This window comes from Oncorhynchus keta, chromosome 5, assembly GCF_023373465.1.
Source record: "Oncorhynchus keta strain PuntledgeMale-10-30-2019 chromosome 5, Oket_V2, whole genome shotgun sequence".
Taxonomy (NCBI): Eukaryota; Metazoa; Chordata; class Actinopteri; order Salmoniformes; family Salmonidae; genus Oncorhynchus; species Oncorhynchus keta.
Window position 1 is genome coordinate 714,851 of NC_068425.1, and position 12,478 is coordinate 727,328.

Below are 12,478 nucleotides of genomic sequence, written 5' to 3' on the forward strand. Positions count from 1 at the left end.
AGGCTTGTCATAACAATGGGGTTGAATAGTTATTGACCCAAGACATTTTAGCTTTAATTCCACTTTCATAATTCCACTTTCACATTATCGGGTATTATCGGGTATTATGTGTAGGCCAGTAACAAATCATCTCAATTTAATCGATCTTAAATTCTGATTGTAACACAACAAATCTCTCTCTCTCTCTCTCTCTCTCTCTCTCTCTCTCTCTCTCTCTCTATCTTTATTTTCCCTAAACAGTGAAGTACGACCCATGCCCAAACCCAGGTGTGCCAGACAATGGTTACCAGACATTGTACAAGCATAGCTACCAGGCAGGAGAGACGCTACGTTTTTTCTGCTATGAGGGCTATGAACTCATTGGGGAGGTTATTATCAACTGTGTCCCGGGCCATCCATCTCAATGGAACAGTCCACCACCCTTCTGCAAAGGTGACAATCTACATTGGACTGCTGGAAATGAGGATGAGGGGTTAGAGGGGTTAGAGGGGTTTCAAGAAAATCTGCATGAGAATTGAAACACTTGACCATTTTGTAAAGAAGGAATGAAGAATGATGATCTTATAATAATTATCTGCATCTCTCCATCTATCAGTGGCATACGAGGAGCTGTTGGACGATCATAAATTAGAAGGTGATTTTTCGTCTTCTTCTACGTCTCCTTTAGGGGAATTTCTGGCACTTTTCAACCTCATATTCATTCTCCAGTTACTTACAAAGACTATGAGATTCATGGTGACACAGGGAGGACGAAAATGCCTCCCCTGGCTAGAAACTCGTAGTAGGTTTTGAAAATCAAAAAGTTTTACTTTTATTGCAATTTGATGATATCAGAACCTTTCTTCTTCTTTCTAACTACAGAACATAGAAACGTCATGGTAAACAATTTTCAACATAGACAAATTTGTGTGATGAATTTGTACTTTAGAAACGATGTCAGATCTTCAACTTTATTTCCACTATCAGATTTATTTTTAAATCCAGTTTATCAACAAGTTAATAATTGTTATGTTGGATTCACGTCTCCATCTCAACCAAAAATCTAAGTTAAAGAATAGGGCTGGATTCAATCTGATCACGGGTTGTGAAACATGCGGATTGTAAGGTCAATGTTCCCGTGTTCATGGTAAATGCTGCAGATTCCGTCTCAATCGTATTGATAACACATTGGGAATTCAACAAACTTTTGGCTGTCTTCTTGAGTGATCAATGTCTCAACCAAATATGACCTAATTGCTCACGTTGAAATTACTTGGTGTGCTCAGTGGGATGGTAATGGAAATAATGAAAATGAGGTTGGAAGTGGTGAAATTCCCCTTTAATCGCCTTTCTTTAACTTCTTCTTTCATTTATTATTTTGGATGATTTCCCTAGTATCCCAGTCATTTGAGCCCTCCCACCAGATGCTAAGTGAGAACATTGCCTTGGCAATCATCCTGCCAATCATCCTGGTCATCCTTCTGATTGGTGGAATCTACATGTATTACACAAAGTAAGTGCTGTGCAGTTCAGTAGTCACAATTCAAATGCATTCTTCTTACTTTCACCAGATATTGGCATGGTCTGACCTAACACACACACACACACACACACACAACAGTACTGAGCCATTGCATAGATCAGATATCAGAAGTTGACTGTATTCTGTATTCTCTCCCTCTAACCTTTATTTCCCTTTTCCCTCTCCCTCAGTGTATGTAGACTGCAGTGGAAGCCACTTTTCTGGAAGTCTCTCTCTCACACCCACTCATACAGCCCAATTACTGTGGAGTCTGACTTCAACAACCCTCTATATGAGGCAGGGGTGAGTATTTACCCTATTTTTGCCTAATCAAATCCAACTTTATTTGTCACATGTGTAGAATACAACAAGTGTAGACCTTACTGTGAAACTTACAAGCCCTTAACCAACAGTGCAGTTCAAGAATAGTTAAGAAAATATTTACCAAATAAACTAAAGTAAAAAAGGATAAATAGTAACACTATAACAATTACGAAGCTATATTACAGGGGGTATTGGTACTGAGTCAGTGTGCGGGGGTACAGGTTAGTTGAGGTCATTTGTACATGTAGGTAGGGGTAAAGTGACATAGATAATAAACAGCGAGTAGCAGCAGTGTACAAAACAAATGGAGAGGGGGTCAATGTAATAGTCCGGTGTCCCTTTGAATAATTATTTAGCAGTCTTATGGCTTGGTGGTAGAAGCTGTTAAGGAGCCTTTTGGTTCTAGACTCCGGTACCGCTTGCTATGCGGTAACAGAGAAAACAGTCTATGACATGGGTGACTGAAGTCTCTGACAATTTTATGGGCTTTCCTCTGACACCGCCTATTATATAGGTCCTGGATTGCATGAAGCTTGGCCCCAGTGATGTACTGGGCCGTATGCACTACCCTCTTACGGTCAGATGCCGAGCAGTTGCCATACCAGGCGGTGATGCAACCGGTCAGGATGCTCTCGATGGTGCAGCTGTAGAAATATTTGAGGATCGGGGGACCCATGCCAAATCTTCTCAGTCTCCTGGGGGCGAAAAAGCATTGTCGTGCCCTCTTCACAACTGTCTTGGTGTGGTTGGACCATGATAAATCGTTGGTGATGTGGACACCAAGGAACTTGAAACTCTCGACCGCTTCACTACAGCCCCATTGAAGTTAATGGTAGCCTGTTCGGCCTGCCTTTTCCTGTAGTCCACAATCAGTTCCTTTGTCTGGCTCACGTTGAGGGAGAGGTTGTTGTCCTGGCACCACACTGCCAGTTCTCTGACCTCTTCCCTATAGGCTTTCTCATTGTTGTCGGTGATCAGGCCTACCACTGTTGGGTCGTCAGCAAACTTAATGATGGTGTTGGAGTTGTGTTTGGCCACGCAGTCGTGGTTGAACAGGGAGCAAAGGAGGGGACAAAGTACACACCCCCTAGGGGCCCCAGTGTTGAGGATCAGTGTGGCAGATGTGTTGTTGCCTACCCTTACTACATGAGAGCGGCCCGTCAGGAAGTCCAGGATCCAGTTGCAGAGGGAGGTGTTTAGTGCCAGGGTCCTTAGCTTAGTGATGAGCTTCTTGGGCATTATGGTGTTGAACGCTGAGCTGTCGTCAATGAATAGCATTCTCACATAGGTGTTCCTTTTGTCCAGGTGGGAAAGGGCAGTGTGGAGTGCGATTGAGATTGCATGTTGCAGTGTGGAGTGCGATTGCTGAATCATGTTATTGAATGTTGACCTGTTTAAAGGTCTTGCTCACATTGGCTACCGAGCGCGTGGGGTACATAATGGGTGAGTATTGCCCAAGCCCTCTCACTTTGGGGCTAGATTCTATCAGATCCGCATAGTGGTTGCTTTGGCAGTGTCTGAGGTGGAACTGCGTTGGAGCTGTCAAATACACAAGTGGTTCCTTGCGTTACCCTATCACGGACTCTGCAATTGCATGCAACGAAACCTCACCCGACTTTATACCAAACAAGTCAAGCAGCCGCATTACATGTTCAAACACTCTAATGTGTGATGTTCTATTGTCTACACCTCGATTAAACTGATAGAAATCCCCCCCCTCCAAATGAACATGAAAACATGCATTAGCCTGTCATTATTTCTATTATGTGTAGAAGCTACAGTTTCTATCGACATTTTGAACTTCTAATGAGGTAGTAGGGATACTAAGAAAGGGATTGGTTAGTGGCACAAGAGCAGGTGCTCACCGATTTGTCCTTTCATACCGCTGTTAAACCTCCAACACTGCCAACGCGGGTTAACGCCCGATCCGATTGAATCGAGGCCTTAGCTATAGCTGGGTAGGAACTAGCTAACCTGAACCCCTAGCCAGGACACGATTAGCCCTGTCTGTGTAACCAACTGGGAATCAAACCCTAGGTTGTTAGTATAGCAGAATTTCACTTTGTTGTGGAGTTATCTGTCTATATTGTATCAACTTTAATAAACTGCCACGTATTTTTTCAACCTTTCACCTTTTGACTAGTATTTAGGAAAATGTTATCTGTGACTTAGCTTTTTATTTGGCTGGAAATTGCCATGCTATTGACTGTAAATTAACGATAAGTGTATACTCTAGTCCGTTATGAATCCTGGAGATTGCATGTCCTAAACTGCTGTAGAATTTTCTTCTTTAAATGAATTGTTATTTCGGTCTGTTGCATTGCTACCTGGTTCCTAGGACACACGGGAGTATGAGGTGTCCATTTGAAGAAGAAAAGTCTTGAGAAGAATGAAAACCCACAGATAGATAGAGATCTGGAGGAAGAGGAACCATTTTCTTTGTCTTTCAGACGACTTCTTTCACTTCCCTCATCTCCCATTCTGCTATTTCCTCTTCCTTGCCTCTCACTTTTGTTCTCTCTCTTTATCTTTGAGTTTGTGTCTTTACACCTCATTTTTCTTTTTTTTGTGTCTCTAATTTCCCAGTCGCTCTTTCTGTCAGTGATTGTAGGTTTGCACTTCCTTGGGCCAGATTCAATCCAATCGTGTTTTGTCCACTATGCAAAACAATGCTAAAGGCAATGTTCCAGCACTAGTGGAGACGACATTCACGGTAAACTCTGCATATGTCAGTTCAATTGGAAATTACCTTTAAATGTTGCACTTTAACGTGGATTTTCCACGGCCCAGATTGAATCTAGGCCCTTGTCTTCATCTGTTCATTGTGTGCAGCGAGGACTGTCTCCCAGTGGTGTGCTGTTTTCCACAGTCCAACTTTTTGTCTAAAATTAGGATTGGTGCCTTACAGAGGTTAAGAGACAGAAAAAGGGAGAGCTGAGATATATTTATGAGATAAAATCACATAGAGAGAAACAAAAAAGTAAAGGGAGAGACAGGAATGCAGACACACTCATGCTCAGTTGCACACAGTATACACACACAGACACACAGAGAGAGAAAGAGAGAGAGCGAGAGAGATGCATACACACATTGAATGTAAATATTTGGTGGAATATTGAGGCTCATATATACAGAAAATTCAGTGCCAAAATATAACATTGCATAATGTAATGTAACTTCATGTTTCAACTCTCGTTGCCATAGTAAAATGTAAAATTACAAAGCCAGCATTTCATATTGTTCTTTGCCATTTCTGAAGTGTATTTCCACTTGACTGAGAAAAAGGTGAAGATCTGAATGTCGTCACGCTTATAGCACGCAATGATTGTATATTTTACCGCTTCTGCTCAATCATGTTATGATTATCAACGATTATTATTGTTATCAGTGCAAATTTGAAGATGTTGTATATGCACTATGTTGAAGAAAATAAGCTAACTTGGCTGCTTGCTGTGATGCAGTATTTAACTGACATGCTTTTTGAATTTCTTACCAGTTTATTGTCTGAACAGTAAATCTAATTTAATTCACTGTGCCAATATAGGGGTCCAGGAGACTCTTTTGCATTGTAAAGGTATTATTTGCATCATAATTTGTCATGAAGGCATTATTTATTTGCTGAAATGTAATATTAAATAAAAGTCTCTGAATGGTGAAAGGTCTTGTGTGGCTCAGTTGGTAGAGCATGGTCTTTGCAACACCAATGTTGTGGGTTTGATTCCCACGGGGGACCAGTATGAAATGTAATGCACTTTAATGTCATGTAAATCCCTCTGGATAAAAGCATCTGTTATATTCTTTAAACATTTGTAATAGCTTTTAAATTATATTGTGCATGTACAGAAGACTGAATGCCCAAGACAAAATATCAGATGTGTACATTGTTTAAAGTTTGATCTGATATACTCTATGGAGGAACTGCTCTGTGGAGGAACAATCACACCAATTTACTGCTGTTAATCTGTTAAATAGATTGAGGAACAGGTTGTGTTGACCAACCCTTTAAGCCTGTCACCCATATTTAATGACATAGGAGATAAGGGTGACAGCACAAACTTAAGTCAGTGAAACCCAGTCAAAGACAGTACACTAATTGATACAAAAACACCAAACCAACACAGAGTGGGAAGGAGAAATGCAGTGAAACATAAATATGGTGAGGAATGGGTCACACAGCAAAATAAACCCAAACACTGTTTTGTTTCTGTAAATCACCAAATAACAGTAAATGAGCAATGCTAGCATGTGATATCTGTGCATATTGGTATCACTTTCATTGTGTTGACCTATTTCCAGATAGTCAAAAGGATGTGGAATCAGAATCATGTCGAGTTCAAGTACAGTCATTGCAAAATAGATTTAGTCTTAAAGGGGACTGTGACACATTTATACATTCTATTGCTAGTGACAAGATGACATTTTAAAAAAATAGTACAAACAGAAAATATATGAGGCTCATATTGAAGCTGTCATCAAGGAAAAGGGTGGCTACTTTGAGGAATCTCAAATATCTTATTATTTGTTTAACACTTTTTTGGTTACTACGTGATTCCATATGCGTTATTTCATAGTTTTGATGTCTTCACTATTATTCTACAATGTAGAAAATAGTAAACAAAGAAAAACCCTTGAATGAGTAGGTGAGTCCAAACTTTTGACTAGTACTGTTACGCAGTTCTAGGAGTATTGGGTGCGGAGTCAGGCGCAGAGAGCAGAGGGTAAAGGACAATCGTGTTTATTCCGGCAGAGAAAACGGTCACTCAACAACCCGGTCGCATTCCGCTTCGCTCCACAGGTAGTATCACATTTTCATTTCATTTCATTACAGCACAACGGTTTGATTTGTTTGATCGTAGCTAGCTACATAGCTAGCTACATAGCCGTCTGTGTATCAAAGATAATTGTGTAGTCTAGAGCGATTTTCTAGGTTAGCTAGCCAGCTATTGTCGTTCTTTTAACGCAACGTAACGTAATCAACACTGCTAGCTAGCCAGCTAGCCCCCGAATAGCAGCACTGTAGAAACTATTACGCTCAACGGAACAACTTGATTAGTGTAGTGTCAACAACGCAGCCACTGCCAGCTAGCCTACAAAGTCAACAACGCAGCCACTGCCAGCTAGCCTACTTCAGCAGTACTGTATCATTTTAATCATTTTAGTCAATAAGATTCTTGCTACGTAAGCTTAACTTTCTGAACATTCGAGACGTGTAGTCCACTTGTCATTCCAATCTCCTTGCATTAGCGTAGCCTCTTCTGTAGCCTGTCAACTATGTGTCTGTCTATCCCTGTTCTCTCCTCTCTGCACAGACCATACAAACGCTCCACACCGCGTGGCCGGGCCACCCTAATCTGGTGGTCCCAGCGCGCACGACCCACGTGGAGTTCCAGGTCTCCGGTAGCCTCTGGAACTGCCGATCTGCGGCCAACAAGGCAGAGTTCATCTCAGCCTATGCCTCCCTCCAGTCCCTCGACTTCTTGGCACTGACGGAAACATGGATCACCACAGATAACACTGCTACTCCTACTGCTCTCTCTTCGTCCGCCCACGTGTTCTCGCACACCCCGAGAGCTTCTGGTCAGCGGGGTGGTGGCACCGGGATCCTCATCTCTCCCAAGTGGTCATTCTCTCTTTCTCCCCTTACCCATCTGTCTATCGCCTCCTTTGAATTTCATGCTGTCACAGTTACCAGCCCTTTCAAGCTTAACATCCTTATCATTTATCGCCCTCCAGGTCCCCTCGGAGAGTTCATCAATGAGCTTGATGCCTTGATAAGCTCCTTTCCTGAGGACGGCTCACCTCTCACAGTTCTGGGCGACTTTAACCTCCCCACGTCTACCACGCCCTCCTCTCCTCTTTTGACCTCACCCTCTCACCTTCCCTCCCTACTCACAAGGCAGGAAATACGCTCGACCTCATCTTTACTAGATGCTGTTCTTCCACTAACCTCATTGCAACTCCCCTCCAAGTCTCCGACCACTACCTTGTATCCTTTTCCCTCTCGCTCTCATCCAACACTTCCCACACTGCCCCTACTCGGATGGTATCGCGCCGTCCCAACCTTCGCTCTCTCTCCCCCGCTACTCTCTCCTCTTCCATCCTATCATCTCTTCCCTCTGCTCAAACCTTCTCCAACCTATCTCCTGATTCTGCCTCCTCAACCCTCCTCTCCTCCCTTTCTGCATCCTTTGACTCTCTATGTCCCCTATCCTCCAGGCCGGCTCGGTCCTCCCCTCCCGCTCCGTGGCTCGACGACTCATTGCGAGCTCACAGAACAGGGCTCCGGGCAGCCGAGCGGAAATGGAGGAAAACTCGCCTCCCTGCGGACCTGGCATCCTTTCACTCCCTCCTCTCTACATTTTCCTCCTCTGTCTCTGCTGCTAAAGCCACTTTCTACCACTCTAAATTCCAAGCATCTGCCTCTAACCCTAGGAAGCTCTTTGCCACCTTCTCCTCCCTCCTGAATCCTCCCCCCCCTCCTCCCTCTCTGCAGATGACTTCGTCAACCATTTTGAAAAGAAGGTCGACGACATCCGATCCTCGTTTGCTAAGTCAAACGACACCGCTGGTTCTGCTCACACTGCCCTACCCTGTGCTCTGACCTCTTTCTCCCCTCTCTCTCCAGATGAAATCTCGCGTCTTGTGACGGCCGGCCGCCCAACAACCTGCCCGCTTGACCCTATTCCCTCCTCTCTTCTCCAGACCATTTCCGGAGACCTTCTCCCTTACCTCACCTCGCTCATCAACTCATCCCTGACCGCTGGCTACGTCCCTTCCGTCTTCAAGAGAGCGAGAGTTGCACCCTTCTGAAAAAACCTACACTCGATCCCTCCGATGTCAACAACTACAGACCAGTATCCCTTCTTTCTTTTCTCTCCAAAACTCTTGAACGTGCCGTCCTTGGCCAGCTCTCCCGCTATCTCTCTCAGAATGACCTTCTTGATCCAAATCAGTCAGGTTTCAAGACTAGTCATTCAACTGAGACTGCTCTTCTCTGTATCACGGAGGCGCTCCGCACTGCTAAAGCTAACTCTTCTCCTCTGCTCTCATCCTTCTAGACCTATCGGCTGCCTTCGATACTGTGAACCATCAGATCCTCCTCTCCACCCTCTCCGAGTTGGGCATCTCCGGCGCGGACCACGCTTGGATTGCGTCCTACCTGACAGGTCGCTCCTACCAGGTGGCATGGCGAGAATCTGTCTCCTCACCACGCGCTCTCACCACTGGTGTCCCCCAGGGCTCTGTTCTAGGCCCTCTCCTATTCTCGCTATACACCAAGTCACTTGGCTCTGTCATAACCTCACATGGTCTCTCCTATCATTGCTATGCAGACGACACACAATTAATCTTCTCCTTTCCCCCTTCTGATGACCAGGTGGCGAATCGCATCTCTGCATGTCTGGCAGACATATCAGTGTGGATGACGGATCACCACCTCAAGCTGAACCTCGGCAAGACGGAGCTGCTCTTCCTCCCGGGAAGGACTGCCCGTTCCATGATCTCGCCATCACGGTTGACAACTCCATTGTGTCCTCCTCCCAGAGCGCTAAGAACCTTGGCGTGATCCTGGACAACACCCTGTCGTTCTCAACTAACATCAAGGCGGTGGCCCGTTCCTGTAGGTTCATGCTCTACAACATCCGCAGAGTACGACCCTGCCTCACACAGGAAGCGGCGCAGGTCCTAATCCAGGCACTTGTCATCTCCCGTCTGGATTACTGCAACTCGCTGTTGGCTGGGCTCCCTGCCTGTGCCATTAAACCCCTACAACTCATCCAGAACGCCGCAGCCCGTCTGGTGTTCCACCTTCCCAAGTTCTCTCACGTCACCCCGCTCCTCCGCTCTCTCCACTGGCTTCCAGTTGAAGCTCGCATCCGCTACAAGACCATGGTGCTTGCCTACGGAGCTGTGAGGGGAACGGCACCTCAGTACCTCCAGGCTCTGATCAGGCCCTACACCCAAACAAGGGCACTGCGTTCATCCACCTCTGGCCTGCTCACCTCCCTACCACTGAGGAAGTACAGTTCCCGCTCAGCCCAGTCAAAACTGTTCGCTGCTCTGGCCCCCCAATGGTGGAACAAACTCCCCCACGACGCCAGGACAGCGGAGTCAATCACCACCTTCCGGAGACACCTGAAACCCCACCTCTTTAAGGAATACCTAGGATAGGATAAAGTAATCCTTTTCACCCCCCCCCCCCTTAAAATATTTAGATGCACTATTGTAAAGTGGCTGTTCCACTGGATGTCATAAGGTGAATGCACCAATTTGTAAGTCGCTCTGGATAAGAGCGTCTGCTAAATGACTTAAATGTAATGTAAATGGTCACGTCAAAACACCAGGCGCAACACCGGCCCAAAATCAGGACCCAAACAGTCCAGCGAAAACAAGCAAATAGCACAACCACAAAATTGAACAGAGGAACAAGCCTGCACAAAAGCAGGCTGGTATATCAGGCTTAAATAGCCCTAACCAAAACCTAAACAAGAAACAGGTGTAACCAATAAGACAAAACTTCCACCCCACTTTAGCTGAGACGGGTAGTAGACAGTCCAATACAGTGTATTGCATTGGGGACTATGGAAGGGGTAGAGTAAAAAGCCAGCAACTGTCCGTACGACACAGTCCCCCTCCAAAACTAAACATATTTGGTTAGTAGATACTTTTTCCAACTCACTTTAGCTGAGACGGGTAATAAACAAACTGAATTGGTCCACTCACACAGACAGCATCGTGAAGAAGGCGCAGCAGCGCCTCTTCAACCTCAGGAGGCTGAAGAAATTCGGCTTGTCACCAAAAGCACTCACAAACTTCTACAGATGCACAATCGAGAGCATCCTGGCGGGCTGTATCACCGCCTGGTACGGCAACTGCTCCGCCCACAACCGTAAGGCTCTCCAGAGGGTAGTGATGTCTGCACAACGCATCACCGGGGGCAAACTACCTGCCCTCCAGGACACCTACACCACCCGATGTTACAGGAAGGCCATAAAGATCATCAAGGACATCAACCACCCGAGCCACTGCCTGTTCATCCCGCTATCATCCAGAAGGCGAGGTCAGTACAGGTGCATCAAAGCTGGGACCGAGAGACTGAAAAACAGCTTCTATCTCAAGGCCATCAGACTGTTAAACAGCCACCACTAACATTGAGTGGCTGCTGCCAACACACTGACACTGACACTGACACTCAACTCAAGCCACTTTAATAATGGGAATTGATGGAAATTATGTAAATATATCACTGGCCACTTTAAACAATGCTACCTTATATAATGTTACTTACCCTACATTATTCATCTCATATACTGTACTCTATATCATCGACTGCATCCTTATGTAATACATGTATCACTAGCCACTTTAACTATGCCACTTTTTTACATACTCATCTCATATGTATATACTGTACTCGAAACCATCTACTGTATCTTGCCTATGCTGCTCTGTACCATCACTCATTCATATATCCTTATGTACATATTATTTATCCCCTTACACTGTGTATAAGACAGTAGTTTTGGAATTGTTAGTTAGATTACTTGTTGGTTATTACTGCATTGTCGGAACTAGAAGCACAAGCATTTCGCTACACTCGCATTAACATCTGCTAACCATGTGTATGTGACAAATAAAATTTGATTTGATTTGATTTGAAACTGTTTCCTCTACAGTCCAATATGTATTCCATATACAGAGAATTGCATTGGCGGCTGTGTTCTGTTGCATGGGTAAATAGTCACAAACTCTGAATTACCCAATAGATAGTATGACAACTGCTAGGCACAGCACATAGCATTATGGTTTCACAGAACTACAATAAGACACATGAGGCTTTTAGCTACTAGAGGGTGCAACTAGTATAATACACATGAGGCTGTAAGCCGCTAGGCCATACAGTATAATCACAGATAGAACATTGTTAGTAATAGAAAAATATTTGGTATAATCATCTATCTATACAGCAAACTGAAAACAAATTAAAACTCTGATAGGATCTGTAAGGACCAAGAAACACTTATAAGCATAGCACCAGTCACATACATAACATTACTAATACTGACTATTAACTACTACTACATTATGAGGTGAAGTACATTGAGAAATTGTAATGCTTTTAATGTCATTGTATAATTTTGGAACATATTTGTAAAATTATGCACTATGACTATGCAAAGCTGCAAGAAAATAATGATTTAGTATACACATAGCGTTTTAGCGCAGACCTTTATTTTTGAGACAAAATCGTAAAACCGGAAGTCTTATTGTTGCTGTCTGGAGCTAATCTTGTCGGGATGGTGGCTGCAAGAGTGCGCTTGTTTGAAATGTAAAAGCGTTGTGGTAGCTTTTGATAAAGAAGAACATCAAGACGAAGCAGCTGCTTTATAAGTGGGATGCACTTTTGAGCACTACATCCCGAGGGGTTCTTGCTGATTGTACAGAGATTGTGACAGCCGGTTAAATGGCGTCCCTTGAGAAGGCAAGAACAAGATGTATGTCATTAAAGATCCCATGGCCCTTATCATAAGAGTAGGGCTGTTTAACCCCTGTGTCCTGGCTAAATTCCCAATCTGGCCCTCAAACCATCACGGTCACCGAATAATCCCCAGTTTACAATTGGCTCATTCATCCCACTCCTCTCACCTGTAACTA

The 12,478-nt window shown here is 44.4% G+C and overlaps 1 protein-coding gene across 3 annotated transcripts in view; it reads left to right on the forward strand.

Moving 5' to 3' along the window:
* Nucleotides 1–5,483, forward strand: part of sez6l2 (seizure related 6 homolog (mouse)-like 2) — a 55,013-nt gene extending 49,530 nt beyond the window's left edge. For all 3 annotated transcript variants that reach the window (XM_052518327.1, XM_035770560.2, XM_052518328.1), the window contains 5 exons: nucleotides 241–432; nucleotides 596–634; nucleotides 1,375–1,492; nucleotides 1,693–1,804; nucleotides 4,164–5,483. In XM_052518327.1, coding sequence (XP_052374287.1) covers nucleotides 241–432; nucleotides 596–634; nucleotides 1,375–1,492; nucleotides 1,693–1,804; nucleotides 4,164–4,193 — 491 coding nt within the window. In that variant the 3' untranslated portion in view covers nucleotides 4,194–5,483. The remainder of the gene's footprint in view (nucleotides 1–240; nucleotides 433–595; nucleotides 635–1,374; nucleotides 1,493–1,692; nucleotides 1,805–4,163) is intronic.
* Nucleotides 5,484–12,478: the final 6,995 nt, after the last annotated feature.